The sequence below is a fragment of the Trachypithecus francoisi genome, unplaced genomic scaffold (genome assembly GCF_009764315.1).
Source record: "Trachypithecus francoisi isolate TF-2019V2 unplaced genomic scaffold, Tfra_2.0 Lachesis_group17, whole genome shotgun sequence".
Lineage (NCBI taxonomy): Eukaryota > Metazoa > Chordata > Mammalia > Primates > Cercopithecidae > Trachypithecus > Trachypithecus francoisi.
In genome coordinates, this window is record NW_022681462.1 from 38336572 (window position 1) to 38354530 (window position 17959).

Here is a 17959-nt window from a genome sequence, read left to right on the forward strand (position 1 = left end):
AATGTGGGATAGTTGTCCATTGAAGAGCCTTGTATGTCACAATGACTAGGAAAAATGTATAAGACAAATGTTCCAGGCCAGGCACGGTGGCTCACGCCTGAAATCTCAGCACTTTGGGAGGCCGAGACGGGAGGATCATGAGGTCAGGAGTTCGAGACCAGCCTGACCAACATGGTGAAACCCCATCTCTACTAAAAAATACAAAAGTTAGGGAGGCATGATGGCGCATGCTTGTAATCCCAGCTACTCAGGAGACTGAGGCAGAAGAATCGCTTGAACCCAGGAGGCGGAGGTTGCAGTGAGCCAAGATCATGCCACTGCACTCCAACCTGGGCAACAGAGCGAGATTCTGTTTCAAAAAAAAAAGAAAAAAAGACAAACATTCCCCTGCACCCTCCCCACCAAATTGATTGCCTGCCACACACAGAAGCACACACAGACATACTCCGAAATTACGCAGATAAAAGCTCGACAGTATTACTCCGTCTCCCGTTGATAAGCTCTTTTCTGTGCTGGGTGGGGCTGGAGGACTTCCTGAGGGAGGAAGATGGAACTGCCAGAGTGAGCACTGGCTCTTGTCTGAGCCCCTGTGACCCTTTCTTCTCTCCGCCCTCTGACCCTACACCACAAGGTAGACCACCCGACTTGGCTTTCTGAGTTTCTAGGGAGGTGGGCTTTGAGCAGGGCCCACAAAAGAACTTCAGCCACAGTCTGCTTGTCTTGTGGAAGCTGCCCTACCTTCCTGTTCCCAAATCAGAAGCATCAGTGTGGCTGCAGTGTAGGTACTCGGACAGAAGGGGGTCAACCCAAGCTCCATCTTCTGCCCTGGCCCAGCTAGAGCCTTCATGATCTGAAGTCAGGCCCACTTTTTGTGCTGATCACATTTACTGTTGCTCTCCCCTCCCCATGTCCCCCAAACTTGGCTGAGGCTGAGGTGAGGGTGGAGGGGTGGGAGTCATGGCCTCCCTTTTACCTGGCCTAGGCTTGCCCAGACAGCAGGCCTGGCCCAGCAGGCAGCTTCAGGCTCGCAGGATGCTGAAGGGGTGCTGGGGAGGGGTGTGTGGGGAAGAGGGGCCTCCACCCCTCCACCAACACCACCTCACATCTTCCCCTCGTAACTTTGCCCTCACCCAACCACAGAGACCTCCACAAAATCTGTGAGAGGCTGTGAACTCCACTCCCAGACAAACACAACTTTTTTGAGAAGGCAATCCATGCCCTCTGCTTGTGTTGGCATCACCCGGGTCTTTCTCTGGTCTGTCCAGGGCTGGCACGAGGCTGCAGCCAGTGAGGCACTGAGGCCACTCACTCTCGGAGCCATGCAAGTGCCAGCCTTGGGCCTGTGTCCCCCTGGCCATGAGAATGAAAGCCTGTGGGGTTAGGGACAGCTTCTGAGCCAAATCTTTAGTGCCTGAAACACGTGCCTGATTGAGATCTGAGTTGTTGAACTTGGTTCTCTAAGGGGATTGTCCATTGTACTTGGCAGAGTAAACATCCTGAGTGGTCCTCACAGCCTTAAGGAGCACAGAAAGGTGGGTGGGTGGGCGGGGGAGCCAGCAGGGGAGGTGCTGGGCTGTGCTCCCAGCTTGTGGGGGCCTAAGGACCTTCTATCTGAGCCTTTTGCTTTGTTCATTCATTCATTTCAATTCTGGCCTCAGGCTTAGGACTGACTTGTACAGCTGGCAGGAAAGAGCCAGAGGAGCCCCACAGGCCTTGTCCCTGAGCTAGTAGGGAGGAACTGAGGCCTAGAGGCTCTAAGCAAGACTGCGAGTAATTTATAATCCTTTGGGTATATACCCAGTAGTGGGATGGCTGGGTCATATGGTACATCCAGTTCTAGATCCTTGAGGAATCGCCATACTGTGTGGCACATATACACCATGGAATACTATGCAGCCATCAAAAAGGATGAGTTTGCGTCCTTTGTAGGGACATGGATGCAGCTGGAAACCATCATTCTTAGCAAACTATCACAAGAACAGAAAACCAAACACCGCATGTTCTCACTCATAGGTGGGAACTGAACAATGAGATCACTTGGACTCGGGAAGGGGAACATCACACACTGGGGCCTATCATGGGGAGGGGGGAGGAGGGAGGGATTGCATTGGGGAGTTATACATGATATAAACGTTATGCACATGTACCCTAGAACTTAAAGTATAATAAAAAAAAAAAAAAAAAAAAAGACTGCGAGCCCTGGGGACCCAACTGTGTCTATCCTGGCTATGCTGCACCCCTAGTCCCAGCACAGGGCTGGCTGAGCACACAGAAGTTTCCCCAAATAGATTCAAACTGACATCAATAAACTTAAGGGATTGGGCATGGTGGCTCATGCCTGTAATCCCAACAGTTTGGGAGGCTAAGGTAGGAGGATTGCTTGAGCTCAGGAATTTGGACCAGCCTGGGCAACATAGCGAGACCTCATCTCTACTAAAAATAAAAAATAAAAAAATAAGTGGGCATGCTGGTGCACACCTGTAGTCCCAGCTACTGGCTTGAGTCAGGGGGGTCAAGGCTGCAGTGAGCCATGACGGCGCCACTGCACACTAGCCTGGGCAGCAGAGCACTGTACACACACCCCACCCCTCAAGGAAGAGGAGAATTGAGTGCGGGGTTGTGGTAAAGTTCAGTCATAAATGGGCAGAGGAGTGGAAATGGTCTACAATTAAAAATGCATGAAAAGGCCAGGTGCTATGGCTCATTCCCGTAATCCCAGCACTTTGGGAGGCCAAGGCGGATGGATTGCTTGAGCCCAGGATTTCAAGACCAGCCTGGGCGACATGGGGAAACCCCATCTCCACCAGAAATATAAAAAATTAGCCAGGTGTGGTGGTGCATGCCCATAGTCCCAGGTACTCAGGAGGCCGAGGTGGGAGCATCGCTTGAGCCCTGGAGACAGAGGTTGCAGTGAGCCATGAGTGCGCCACTGCACTCCACCCTGGGTGACAGAGCAAGACCCTGTCTCAAACAACAACAACAAAATTACCTAAAGGAATGGACATGCTTTCCTCTCAAATTTAGAAGTCTAAGCGAAGCTCTTAAAAGGGTACTCGCATGTGAAAGGCAGTAAACTAACAGGAAAAACAGGATCCAGGAGAGCCAACAGTACTGTGCAGGATGTAAGTGCCTTTTTCAGTGCCTCTGCTTTCAGCTTTACAGGAATCACACGTGTCATGCATATTTCTGTGAATCTCAAACCGATGCGGGGCTGGGGAATATGGTTTCCTTGTGTCTGAGTTATGTAACTGGAAGGCCTCCAGGAACCAGTGACTCACGGTGCTCCAGGAGTGTCAGTGACGCACTGAAGGAGGTTTCCCAAGAAGCGACAGAGGAAATATCTTTTGCCCTCCACAACCTTGGAAGGCCTCTGAAGACAGGGCTCTTTCTGTCTTTCCCTTTGACTGGGTGATAGATTCGGATCAGCATTGCAGCCCACGCGGGGTCGGGGTTCTCTTTCTGAAAACAAGTTGCCCACTTCCTACAGGTAGAGACACAAACTGCAGGGCGGGGGCGGGGATGAGTAAGGATGAAAGGGATGGGGTGGTGTAGGACCCCTTTCTTCTTTTGAACAGGCCCTGGTGGGCTCCACACCTGCAGGCTACTTCCCACTGAGAGGAAGGGGATGGGGGGAGGGGGGAACACCAGTGCTGCTCCCAGACCCATTAAGGTCCACAGAAAAACACAGAAAGGGAAGTACTATAGATGTTCTCCTTCAGGGCAGAGAACCCAGGCTCACCTAAGGTTGCTGGAGTGCAGACCACCCCTGCCACTAGCCCAGCCCCATATGAACTTCCAGACAAGTAAATGCATTTGGAAATGTAGCTCGCCCAAAGTCTGCAGCTGGTAAAGACCCAGACTGTGCTGTCTGGCCACCTCAGACCTGCCTCACCATGATTTCCATGGTTCAGATTTTTAAAATTTATGAATAAGTCTTTCATTGGTGGATATTTGTGTTGATTCCAATTTCTTATTATAACAATGGCCAGAGGTTCTTTTTTCCAAACTTTTAATTGCTTTTTCCCCAACTACAAAAGTAATACATGATGTAAAAATTCACACAAGGAACTGTAGAAAGCAGAAGTGAAAATTCCCCAGAGTAACTGCCATTAACAGCTGAGAGTAAATCCTTACAGACCTTTTCCTGTACATATCCAAACAAATATACCCAGAGGCCTTGATTTATTATTAGAGAAGAAAGATCAAATCTGCAGAACAATATTAGAAGATTTAATTTTCTATATTCTCTATGTTATGTATTATATTCACAAGATTTCAATTTTATGTTTTAAAAAATATGGGAAGAAAAAAACAGGAAACTTTTTTTAGAAAAAATTTATTTTTGAGACAAGGTCTCGCTCTCTGTTGCCCAGGCTGGAGTGCAGTGGCATGATGACAGCTCACTGCAGTCTCAAACTCCTGGGCTCAGGAGATCCTCCCACCTCATTCTCCCTAATAGCTGGGACTACAGGCAAGGACCACCGTGCCCTGGAAAATTTTTAAATTTTCTTGTAGAGTCAAGGTCTTGCAGTGTTGCCTAGGCTGCTCTCAAACTCCTGAGCTCAAGTGATCATTCAGTGTGGGATTACAAAGTACTGGGATTACAGGCGTGAGCTGTCATCCCATGTGCTGGCTGAAGAAACTTCCAAATACCAAGTTTACACATTTCTACAATGTTCTGTACTTGGATTTAAAAAACTCTCTTTCTTGAAGTAGACTTTACATCTATATCCATAGCTATAAAGTCAACATGTCCAAGTGTACAGCTTGATGACTTTTTCTGATGAAACACACTCACACAAGTGACGCCCAGACTGAGAAGCAGAAACGCTCACCTTCAAACCTCATGCTCCCTCCTAATAACCCACCACTGGACTAAGGGTAACTGTATCCTGACTTCTAACAACATATATTTGTTTTGATTGTTTTCTTCTGTGCTTGAATTTTAACAGTGACCACATATTGCACCATGTACTGTATTAAGAATAATCTATACAGATGTTTTAAAAATATATGCATTTACCATAACCATCATTTGATACCAGCATATATGGATCTAGCTCATTCCTTAGTAGCTGCCTAAACCCCCTGATTAGACTGTATCTGAATTTATCTGACCAGTCCCTTTTGATGAACATTTGGATTATTTCCCATTTTTAGCTAGTAAGCAGCGCTAGAAGGAACAATCCGATGAGTATTTCTTTGTGCATGCCACTTTTTGATGTGTTTCTTTTAGATAAATACCAACAGTGGAATTGGTAGTCGAAAGACAGCTGGATGGAGTTTGGGGGGCATATTTCATCATAACGGCCCTATAGAATGTAGTAGCAGCTCAGTTCCTTCTTCAAAACAAAAGTCAGGTGCTGGGTGCAGACCTTCTCACCACAGCCCCTGCCATTGGCAGCCTAGCCTGCTCTAGCTCCCTGGGCAGCCAGAGCTGAACCCGCTTTGGCAGGTGCCTGCTGCACAGAAAACTGACAGAGGAGCACAAACCACCCCTGCCCCCAGCCCAGCCCCATGAGAACTTGCAAACAAGTACATGCAGTTGCAAAGACAGCAGCAGGGAGACGGTCAAATTTCAAAGCCTGCAGTGGGACAAGGGACCTTGCGGCCTGTTCTTACTTCCGCTGCGCACTGGGTGTGAGCCTTCAAGAGGGCAGACCGCGTGCACTGCAGGCCTTAGTCTCTTATTTATTTGTGATGGCTCGGATGAGGAGCCCACCTGAAACATGAACCCTAGAGGAGTGTGGTCCAGCTGACCCCAATTCTTTCACCCCTCTCCTCAGCCTTGGAAGGCAGCCTGTCCCTTGTCCTCAGAGCTGATAGGCAGAGCTTTTGCTTCTTTTGAGCACCTCCTGCTGAGGCAGGAGACTAGGTTCCGGGGGCAGGGAATCTTGAGGCCAATTTGTGCTGATTTCTCAAAGCTGGATCAAAAGGAAAACACCTGGGTCTGGGGGCAGGGCATCTAAGACCAATTAACGTACACCAAAAGGAAAAACCCCATCTCCCCACACTGAGTAACCAAGGATCAAAGGCTACTCCCGCTACAACCCTCCCGCTTCCACCTTATCTCAGACGGAAAGGGAGACTGCCCTGGATTGACCACAGGCCATTGGGCCATCCCTTCATCCACGTAGGGCGTCAATTCACCTCAGCCTTTCATTAGCCACGGACCAAATCCTTCATCTAGATAAGGGGTAGCCGACAGGGACCTCAAAAGGGGTACTTAAAACCCAGAAAACCTTGCAATTGGGACCATGGGCCGCCTGCTTAGGGCCCACTTCCACCCTGGGGAGTGCTTTCTCACTTCAATAAATTCCTGCTTTTGCTGCTTTTATTCCTTTATGACTTTGTGTGTTTTGTCCAATTCTTTGTTCAAAATGCCAAGGCCTTGGACAACTTACACTTAAGGCCCTCCTTCCAGTAACACTGCATCTATGCCCCTCTAACTCCACCCACCACACCTCGTTCTGCTGCGACCGCACCCCAGATGCCCGGAGAAGGCCACATTACCCCTCCCCAGGTTGTCTTTCCTTTCCTGTTTTTTTGTAACATTTCTTACATTCTGTGGCTGCCACAGGTCTCTGAACATAACCTGATTTGTCAATGTCCTTCTTTGAGCTGGCCAGGAAAAGCAGGTGAGATGGGATTCTCCTTGGCCCTGGACATGGTACTTCTGTTAATGCAGCCTCAGGTTGCAGTGTTTTATGGTGCAATAGCTCCTAGGCTGCTAAAGCTCAGGTAGGGGGCGGCTAAGATGGGATTCATGCACTTTTTCAAACCCAGGGACGAGGTCCTGCTCTCCACTCTCCACTCCTGCTCAGCACTTTCTCCTTGCTTTTTCCTTGTCCAACAGTTAAGGCTAAGAATCAATAAGAAAATGAAGGGACATGTGACAGAACCCCTCATGCCTCCTACCTTCTCTTTGGTGCCTGAGGCCAGGGATCCCTGGGGTTCATCCCATGGTAGAAATGAACAAGTGCTAGTTCAGCTTGGGAGTGGGCCGGGAGATGGGCCCGAGGCACCTGAAGCCTGGCTCTGGGTGCCCTGGGCACTTCCTAGCCTCTCTAGGACTCTCTACACCTACAATGTTGGGCAAATGAGGATCTCAGGTGTAACAGGAGGATGTACAAATTTTATCCTTATGGTTTCTGTTCCACTGAGCATTGATGTCTTTGCTGTAGATGGGCTTCTACACATTTATGTCACAGGAGCCGTTTGTTATCTTTAACCTGGGACTTTATTTGTACAACTAAGACATTTGTATAAAAAGAGCAGAAAATGAAAGAAGAATTAAGCCATGGGAGAGTACAAACGGGAGCTGAGAAACTTACAAGTGGAAGACGAAGTGAACTCCTATCCTCAAACCCGCAAGTTCCCAGCCCCAAAGGAAGCCCTCCACCTCTATAGGTCCCAGCTCAGGGAAGGCTAAGGAGCTGGAAGCGATGGCATGGGCGGCATTTCTTACTCAGTCCTCCAGCACACTCTGTGAAGTGCCCTGGGGGCAATGAAGCCTTCTCCCTAGTATTCCCGATGGCCCACGAACAAGTTGCTCCCATGCACGTCACACACAGAAAGGCCTCGCAGCAGTGAAAAGCAGGCAGCTTCAGCAGCCAGTGAACGCTCCAGGGTCGAATGTGTCCCCTCTCTCCTTTTTCCACATCGTGCTCGTTTCTGACCAATGTCCTTTTGTAGCAGGACACCAAAACCGTATTCTCTGCTCATTTGTAAAACCTGAAAACAACAGCAAGTTGTGAAACCACGTATTTTCAGGCAAACGATATTGAATTTCCTGTAACAGAGACAAATGGCAAATGAGAATGCAGAATTCTACTCCAAGTGGCCTGGGGCCGAGAGTTTTTTGTTAGTATGTTTCTAGGGCCCATGTTAGTCATTAAAAAGATTGTTAAGGCTAAAAAACAAACAAAACAAAGCAAAACTGCAGCTCAAAGAACCGTGGCTTTGAATTGCATTACTTCCTGTAGTACCTCTAAGATAATCTAAGAGAATCACAAATTTATATCAAGGGGCCAGAAGAAATTAACCTGCGGATGGGATGATTTTCTAAGGACAGTTAGAGGCTGGGGAACAAGTACCTCAAATCGCAACTCAGATCTGTGAGCACCAGGGGCTACTTCCTCCGTGCCTGGATCATGAGAGGAAAACCAGAGGTGCTTTTCAAACTTTTAAAAAGTCACAAACCCTTTTGTTCAAATGACATGTTACAGGTAAGTGTAAACCCAGACAATAGAAAAGAGTATCTGTTTGAAACGAAGAGAGTGAGGAGGGCTCAGGGTCCCCCCATGACCACCCAGTGCCCCTTCCCTGCCTCAAGCTGATCCTGGGCTTGCGAAAGCATGAGGTCCTGCATCCAGCACCCCCAAAACTGGCATCAGATCACTAGGGAGCAAGCTAAAATGAAGGGATGGGGACAGACCCAGACCACAGTTAGTACCCAGAGAGGGACTTATTTTACATGAAAGGTCACCATGGGAGAGATTTTGAGTGGAACTTTTTCTTTTTGAGATAGAGTTTCACTCTCATTGCCCAGGCTGCAGCGGAATGGCGCGATCTCTTCTCATTGCAACCTCTGCCTCCTGGGTTCAAGTGATTCTCTTGCCTCAGCCTCCCGAGTAGCTGGGATTACAGGTGCCTGCCACCACGCCCAGTTAATTTTTTGTATTTTTAGTAGAGATGGGGTTTCACCATGTTGGCTAGGCTGGTCTCAAACTCCTGACTTCAGGCGATCTGCCCACCTTGGCCTCCCAAAGTGCTGGGATTACAGGAGTGAGCCACTGTATGCGGCCTTGAATGGAACTTTCTAGAGGTCTGGCCTGAGACAGCTATACTCAAGTTATTATCTCTTGGGTAGGGGGCAGCATCTAAATCCAACACACAAGGTGAAAATTGTACACAATTATAATATCATTGAAAATTGCCCATAAAATCCAGCAGGCATGTTTAAGCAGCTCTCGATATAAATATAATGTGTACGACAATGCAGAGCATATCATAATATGGATGTATGTGGCTATTTACAATTTTAGAGTATTTAAAAGTACATTTTATTTGTCTGTTGTTGCACTTGCAGAGTTGAATTCACTGAAGTGACTTGAGTTTGTGCTCTGACTCCAGGGGCCTGGGGCCACATGCTTTAAGGATAATACCCCAGAGAGTCCTCATACTGACCGTGAGATTGGCACTGTTAGCTCATTTTACAGACGAGAAATCCGAGGCTTACCGAGGTAAAGTGACTCACTGACTGTCACATGGTTGGTGACTGGCAGATGGGATTCAAACCCAGCTCTGTCTCCATCTAAAGCCAGAGCTTTCGAGCAAGAGACCCTGTTGCCCTCTTCAATTTAGAGGTATGTACTTTTGCTCCCCCAAACATTTCTATATAGAGAGGGTTGCTCTGAGGATCAAATGTAATTAACTGGATAAGCAGATGTGAAACAGTCTCTGTTTTGAGGAACAAAAATCAAATGCAGGAATGCTGCCCCGGCCCACGATGGCTTCCAACAGCTTCACGAAAGACCAAGTACATAATGTCACTGCCCTACCAGGGCAAAGCAACTTGCAAAAGTGGTGGTTAAATGGCCACCACTAAAGGTCCCAGCCCAGCCCAGGGAAAGTATAGGAGCTTTCTCAGCTCAGTGGGTCCCAAGAGTGTAATGTGACTCTGCCAACTCCTGGGACCCAGATGGGGTCGAGGGCAGCAGGTGGGACAAAGGCAGCTCCTAGGGAAGGAAAGCAATGGCTGGTGGAAGAAGCTGGTCTTCAAATCCGATTCCAGTAGTCTCTCCATTTATCTGTAAAATGAGGGTGATAACCCCTTATCTCACACAGAACCAAGGGGATGAAATAATAGGGGGGATGAAATAGTAGGTGGGATGAAATAACAGATGGGATGAGTTTGGGATACCCTGTAGTATTCTGTGCATGCAAAGCCTGATTGCTCTCCTCAGGAGAGCTAAGAATGTTCTTGAAATACATTTAAGTTATTGGTCAGGTTTTTGTTTGTTTGTTTGTTTGTTTAGGTTATCTCTTCGGTTCCTGAATTCTATCATCCCATCTATTTATACAGTGTGTGACTTTTTTTTTAGATGGGGTCTCCCTCTGTTGCCCAGGCTGGAGTGCAGTGGTACTATCATAGCTCACTGCAGCCTTGAACTCCTGGGCTCAAGTGATCCTCCTGCTTCAGCCTCCTGAGTAGTTGGGACTACAGGTGTGTGCTACCATGTCTGGCCGAGTCTATGATCTTTGGAAGACGAGGTCTGACTTTGGCTCCTTGCTGCAGATAGAGGCTGCAAACTGCAGCTGGGGCTGAGGAACCCAGGGCCACGCCCAGGTCACACACTTACTGTTTGATGAAACGAAGCCGGGCTCTCCTCCGCCGGCCTGGAAGAGGAAAGCAAGGGCGCCAATCAGTGTGGGCTGTGGGTCACCGCACTGAGCCCCAGAGGCCAGGTAGGATGGTCACAGGGGCAGGTGACACCTCAGCCCACCTCCCTGGTCCCAGACCTTGGCCCAAACACTTTACACATTTTAATCCCCTTAATGCTCACTGAAAACCTGAGTTGGATACTACTTTTAAGATCTCCATTTAATATGTGGAGCAACTGAGACACAGAGTGAGTGAGTTACCGGATAACATGCCCAAAGTCATGCAGCTAGTAAGTGGGAAAGCTGGAATTCAAACTCAATTAATCAGCCACAGAGTCTGTGTCTTAAAACACATCTGCTCGCCCTTCACAGCAGGTCAGACACGAAAGTTCCCACACACAGGCAGTCTCAGGCTTGGGCAAGTGCACTCACAGGGTGAGATTTCCCATTGGGAGTTAGGAGGAAAATAAAAGCATATCTATTTACATTTGTATCTCAGCCTTTATTACTTTTTATTTTTATTTTTTTTTTAGGAATGCGGTCTTACTATGTTGTCTAGGCTAGACTTGAACTCCTGGGCTCAAGTGATCCTCCCTCCTCAGCCTCTTGAGTATGGGCACTTGCCCCTATATCCAGCTTACTTTTTATTTTTGAAGCATATTTAATAACATACATTTAATAACATAACACACATAATATATTAAATAAGTAAATCCAGCCAACTGCTGCTGTATTCGCTTATTTAATATTTTATGGATATTACTAAATGTGCTTCAAAATATTTTACCAATGAGGTCCTTCCTTGATCAAAAGAGTTTGCAAGCCACTGAAATTTATGGGGTTCTTAGAATGGGGTACATTGACCCCTTTGTGGGGAAGAATTTGTAGGCAAAAGTATGCACCTGGGTACATTTCTGTGGGGAGAGGTCCATTATTTTCATCGTCTGTTCAAAGGGGTCTATGACCTACAAAAGTTAAGAGCCACCGATCTAGTTCATGCCCCTGCTGTCCCACCTGCCCATTTTATAGAAGCACAAAGAGGGGAAGGGGCTTTGCTCGGAGTGTCGCAGCTGAGCTGAAGAACCGGGGTAGACTTTGGGCTCTGGGCTCCAGGGCAGCCATGCGCCTCTCCTCCGGCTCCCCGTCTTTCTTGTGAACCCAGTGCTGTGCAGAGCTTGGGGTGGGGGCCACAGAAGGAGACAGTCCCGTCTCTGGGGTGGCTGGGAGCAGCAGTCATTTCTGAGTTTCCGACAGCTTCATCAATATCGGTGGCATAGAGAGGATTTCTAGCTTTCAGCAATGCAACACAAACCTCATAGGCAATCTTTTCTGGGCACTGGGCTTTGGTCTCAACTGCTCACATGAGTTCCCACTTACTGACACATACCGGGTGCCAGGCATTTGGGCCAGGAATTTACAAGCAGCAACTCTGGGAGGTAGGTAATATCCTACGCCCATCTGAGGCAGCCAAGGCTCAGAGAGACCAGGGTACTGGATCGGGAAATAGCCACATTGCACTCAAACCCAGGTTTGTCTGACTCCAGGGACAGGGTGGTCTTTGTTTTTGGCTGCGTAGCCCCAGGTCAAGAACAACCTCCGGAAATACCATAGGTTCTCTGAGGCACATTCCCACCAGGCTGCCACCTGCTCTGCTCCCCTAGAGAGAAAGTATCCCAGGAACACTTCAAACAGCAAACAGGGACACCCGATGACCCAAGAGGAGACAACTCACAGTACAGGTGGATGGCCACTCCCAGGGAAACCAGCAGAACCAGAACGCCAGCCACCAGCAGGCCGAGGGTGATGGGGCTACAAAGTGGGCCTAGAAAAAACACACATGACATGTGTTCAACACTGAACATTGTTCTGCATAAGACACGCAGAAAAATACAAGGAGGAAAAAAATCAACTGGAAGTCCCACCTCCCAGAGAATACCACTATTTGCATTTTGATATAATGTATTTTTCCTCAAGTCCTTTTTGTTTTTTTTGACAGAGTTTTGCTCCTTCACCCAGGCTGGAGTGCAGTGGCGTGTTCTCAGCTCACTGCAACCTCCGCCTCCTGGGTTCAAGCGATTCTCGTTCTTAGCCTCCCGAGTAGCTGGGATTACAGGCGTGTGCCACCATGCCTGGCTAATTTTTGTATCTTTAGAAGAGACAGGGTTTTACTATGTTGGCCAGGCTGGTCTCAAACTCCTGGCCTCAAGCAATCCACCCACCTTGGCCTCCCAAAGTGATGGAATTACAGGCGTGAGCTACCATGTCTGGTCATCGTCTAGTCTTTGTAAGCACTTCAAACATCATTGAAATCATTTTATATATAAAATTTCATGTCCCACATCCAAATTTTTAAGAGGTAGATAATTTTTATTCCTGGTAATGAGTCTTTTACTATTTATGTTTAAAACTTTTAATTTCACAAGAAATAGCTGAATATATTTTCATTGTAAGAGATTTAAATATAGGATTAGAGTGCTCCCTGACATCTTTGCTCCTTCACAGAATTAATCACCATTGATAATTTAGTAACTTTCTCTTTCCATGCCTATGTAATTTTTATAGATACATATAGGGTGTATTTGTTTGTTTCTTTGTTTTGACACAGAATCTCACTCTGTCGCCCAGGCTGGAGCGCAGTGGCACAATCTTGGCTCACTGCAACCTCCGCCTTCTGGGGATTCAAGTGATTCTCCTGCCTCAGCCTTTCAAGTAGCTGGGATTACAGGCGCTCACCATTTTTGTATTTTTAGTAGAGACGGGGTTTCACTATGTTGGCCAGGATGGTCTTGATCTCCTGGCCTCAAGTGATCCACCCGCCTTGGCCTCCCAAAGTGCTGGGATTACAGGTGTGAGCTACCATGCCTGGCCTTAAATACGTATAGTATTTTAAAATATATACAGCAGATTATACTGTACAAATTGTTCTTTTGTACCTTCACTTTTTCAACGTGCCCTTTTTCCTTCACTTAATCAATGTGTTCTTTTTTCCAGCAGAGTAACATCTGACAGTATGGATGTATCATGAGTTACTCGTCATCAGTGGGCATTTTTTGTCGTTTCCTGTGTTTTACTTTTACAAATAGCTCTTCAGAAAACATCGTGTGTATTTCCTTACAAAGATGCCTTCCTGAGGTAAATACTGAGAACGGGAGCTACTAAACCACAGACTTTGCCCATTTTAAATTGTGACAGATACTGTCAAATGCCTCCCTAAAAGGTGGCACTGACTTCCGTCCCCACCCACCAATAGTGCACCCTGCTGACCATTGATATCATCAAAATGTTTTACTTTTTCCTGTCAAGTGGGGGAAAATGTTATTTCACTTAAATTCCCTCATTACTTACGACCTTTGGCCTATTTTCGTATATTGGGAACTTGTATGATTTTTCTTCTGTGAGTTGACTATCTGTTCCTTTGTCCATTTTGTGTGCTATTTAAACAGCACACTTTACACTCTCAATGCCCCAAATCCTTCTCTGACGCCCTTCAGGCCCCTGTGGCTAGTCCCTTGAGTAGCTGAGGGGCAGAGCCAGGGCCCATGGGTGAAAGGGCAAGGCTGCAGATTTGGGCTTGAGGTTCGGAAAATCAGAAAGCATTGTGGGTTTCAAGGAAGAGAGAGAATTTTTACTGAATACGTATGTGCTAAGTACATACTAAATACAAACTCCCATCTTGTGAGGAAGAAAGGTATTGGCATTTTTTAATTTGTATTTATTTATTTATTTTATTTTATTGAGACAGAGTTTTGCTCTTGTTGCCCAGGCTGGAATGCAATGGCGAGATCTGGGCTCACCGAAACCTCCACCTCCTGGGTTCAAGCGATTCTCCTGCCTCAGCCTCCTTAGTAGCTGGGATTACAGGCACCCGCCACCATGACCGGCTAATTTTTGTATTTTTAATAGAGACGGGTCTCACCATGTTGGCCAGGCTGGTCTCGAACTGCTGACCTTACGTGATCTGCCTGCCTTGGCCTCCCAAAGTGCTGGGACTACAGGCGTGAACCACTGCACCCGGCTTGCCATTATTTTTATCTCATTTCACAGTTCAAAACAAAAAACAAGATTCAAAAAGGTTAAATTATATGCCCAAGGTCACCCAGCTACTAAAATGCAGGACCAGGGTGTGGACACAGATCCTTCGAGTTCTAAGCCCCTGTGGGTCCCACCTCAGCTGCAGGAGGGCATGAAAGGTATGGGAGGGAAGGGAGGAGGCTGCTACACGGGAGGGAGCCCACTGTCGCTGGAGGGGAACAAACCAAGGCTGGATGGCTGGGATGTGGAGAAGAGATTCACACACTGGGTGGGAGGCTGGATGAGTGGCCCCTCTGAGATGCTGAGGGCATCTGCTGGGCTCCCTCTCACCTCCTATTTGTTCCCCCAACCTGAATGAACCTCAAAACATGGTGCTAAGTGAAAGAAGTCAAGCAGGAAAGAGCCCATGGTGTGCGATTTCACTTCTACAAAATGTCCCTGAGAGGCAAATCTGCAAAGGCAGACAGTAGATTAGTGGCTGCCAGGGGCTGGGAACGGGGATGAGCTGTGAACAAGCACCGGGAATCTTACTGGGGTGATGGAAACCTTCTAAAACTAGATTATGGTAATGATTGCACAACTTGGTAAATTTACCCAAAATCATTGAGTTTATGTGCTTAAAGTGGGTACTCTTTGCAGTATGCAAATTATATCTCAACTAAGGTTTTGTTTTTGTTTTTTGTTTTTTTGAGATGGAGTCTTGCTCTGTCACCTAGGCTGGAGTGCAATGGCTTGATCTTGGCTCACTGCAACCTCTGCCTCCTGGGTTCAAGCAATTCTCCTGCCTCAGCCTCCTGAGTGGCTGGGATTACAGGTGCCCACCACAATGCCTGGCTAATTTTTGTATTTTTAGTAGAGACAGGGTTTTGCCATGTTGGTCAGGTTGGTCTCGAACTCCTGACCTCAGGTGATCTGCACCCCTCCCCTACTGCCTCCCAAAGTGCTGGGATTACAGGTGTGAGCCACTGCACCTGGCTCAACTAAGTTTGTTTGTTTTTTTTTTTTTTTTTTTTTTTTTTTTGAGACGGAGTCTCGCTCTGTCGCCTGGGCTGGAGTGCAGTGACCGGATCTCAGCTCACTGCAAGCTCCGCCTCCCGGGTTTACGCCATTCTCCTGCCTCAGCCTCCCCAGTAGCTGGGACTACAGGCGCCCGCCACCTCGCCCGGCTAGTTTTTTGTATTTTTTTAGTAGAGACGGGGTTTCACCGTGTTAGCCAGGATGGTCTCGATCTCCTGACCTCGTGATCCGCCCATCTCGGCCTCCCAAAGTGCTGGGATTGGCTCAACTAAGTTTTTAAAAACTGTAATGGAGGTGGTTGCAGGTCACAGGGATGTACAGGGCAGCAGGGCTCCTTCCTGAGAAGAGGTCATGGTTAAGACCACTGTGGACGCCAGCGATGTAGCTATAGGTCTCCTCTGAAGCATTGTCTCCCATCCAAAATGTGACTCTCCAGGAAAAGCTGCTGCCACAAATAACGTGCTTGAGTAAGGGGCTGTTCGACAGATCCACACCAGCGACACCCCCAGCCCAGCCTTCCTCATCTTGCTGGGGCCTCAGGGTCTCCTGAGCTCTGGATTCGCACTCTGCTCCTGAGTCCGTGGTTTAGAAATGGTCCCCCAGCACCTAAGGGTATTGTCTCAGAAACAGCCCTAAGCCTCAGGGGCGACCCCTTCTTAGTGGCCCTATGGGTTTCATTCATGATAACAGGCTTGAAGGTCTGTGTGGATGCCCCACAAGCTCTTAGTGCCTGGTGTATAATTGCATCTCATTTAATCCTGCATCCCCGTTTTACAGACGAGGAAACAGAGGTTCATAGGGGCTGAATCATCTATTCAATGTCTCATAGTACACGTAGTAGTAGACAGAGATTCAGACCTAGGCCTGTCTGACTTGCCACTAGGCTACACTGACCCAGGGCCGCTCTCCTCAGTGTAACATCCACCTACTTTCCCCATACCCATCCTTAGCCCCACTCCACTTGGCCACCTTCACACACATCTGGGTTATTCTTAATAACCTATTAATGTTTGGTATGCATTTTGCCATGGGATTTTACTGAGGGTTGGTACAAGAAACAATGCAAGAGGCCAGACACAGTGGCTCACGCCTGTAATCCCAGCACTTTGGGAGGCCAAGGCAGGTGGATCACCTGAAGTCAGGAGTTCAAGACCAACTTGGCCAACATGGTGAAACCCTGCCTCTACTAAAAATACAAAAATTAGCCAAGCTTGGTGGTGGGCACCTGTAATCCCACCTACTCCAGAGGCTGAGGCGGGAGAATCACTTGAACCTGGGAGGCGGAGGTTGCAATGAGCTGAGATCACACCAATGCACTCCAGCCTGGGCAATAGAGTGAGACTCCGTTTCAAAAAAAAAAAGAAAAAGAAAAGAAAGAAAGAAAAGAAATTATTCAAGAAATCTGAAGCTCTTTGTTTTTGCCATTATTTATAAAAGTATGACTGAGTGCGCCGTCATCCAGCTGTCCTTACATGAAGACGAATGGGGCAGATGGATCCTAGAATTTAGCACTAGGATAAAGGTTTCTTCTTTTGTGCCAGGTTGTTTCTTTCTATCACCAGGGTTGGGGTGCCATACAACTTGAGGTCTTCCCTTTGTTTAAACTGATGTTGCTGGGTTCTCCAGAGCCGTAGTACACAGCCAGTTCTTGCACCCTCATCTTAGTGGCTCTATTGTATTTGCATTTTATATCCTTTTTATTGTAGTTTGCCTGAAATCATTTAGGTGAAGGGGTCAGGGCATGGGACTTTATAAAATAAGGTCACTCTTAAGCTCCTTAAGACTTTACTCTTCTGTACGTTGGTTCTGATTTTCTTTTTACTGTGACCTCATGTGATGGCAGCTTGCCACCCCGGTCTCCCAGATCCTATTCAGTACCCTCCTCGATAATTTCTGGTACTTAAAACTTTTAAGACAAAGCAAACTGAGCAGTGCGAGGCAGTGCTCCTGGGGCTGCTTGTGGTTTGTTCTCTGGGTAGCAGCAGATGGCACTTTCTGTTTGTCACCAGTGGCTTTTGCTGGGCTGAGGTCAGTATTTTTCCAGAAACACGTTTGGGCTGATGGGTTTAAGGAAAGCGTGTGCGTGGGCATGTGTGTCTGTGTGTGTGTGTATGTGCGTACACTCCAGCTGAGGTGTCTGGTGTAGCATAGAGAAGCAAATGTGTTCATTTGCAAACAAGCATGTATTCATGAAGAAGCACATACTATGTATTAGGTCCTCTGTTAGGTATTAAAACTGGAAACCTTTTTTTTGAAACAGGGCCTGGCTCTATCACCCAGGCTGGAGTGCAGTGGCAGGATCTTGGCTCACTTCAATCTCCACCTCCCAGGCTCAAGGCATCCACCTCAGCCTCCTGAGTAGCTGGGACTACAGGCATGTGTCACCACGCCCAGCTAATTTTTTAATATTTTCATAGAGACAGACTTTCACTATGTTGCCCAGGCTGGCCTCTAACTCCTGAGCTCAAGGTGATTTGCCCATCTTGGCCTCCCAAAGTGCTGGGATTACAGGTGTGAGCCACCA

General features: G+C 47.6%; 1 protein-coding gene across 3 annotated transcripts in view; it reads right to left on the minus strand.

Moving 5' to 3' along the window:
• The window catches only part of CD8B (CD8b molecule), a 48637-nt gene that overhangs the window by 20996 nt on the left and 9682 nt on the right, over nt 1–17959 (minus strand). The window contains exons 4-6 of one of the 3 annotated variants that reach the window (XM_033175381.1): nt 12119–12208; nt 10365–10401; nt 6550–7734 (exon numbers count right to left, since the gene is read on the minus strand). The exons of 1 other annotated variant lie outside the window; for it this stretch is intronic. In XM_033175381.1, coding sequence (XP_033031272.1) covers nt 7722–7734; nt 10365–10401; nt 12119–12208 — 140 coding nt within the window. In that variant the 3' untranslated portion in view covers nt 6550–7721. Of the gene's footprint in view, nt 1–6549; nt 7735–10364; nt 10402–12118; nt 12209–17959 lie in introns of those variants that run through there. One more of the 3 variants, XM_033175382.1, reaches the window with a different exon arrangement.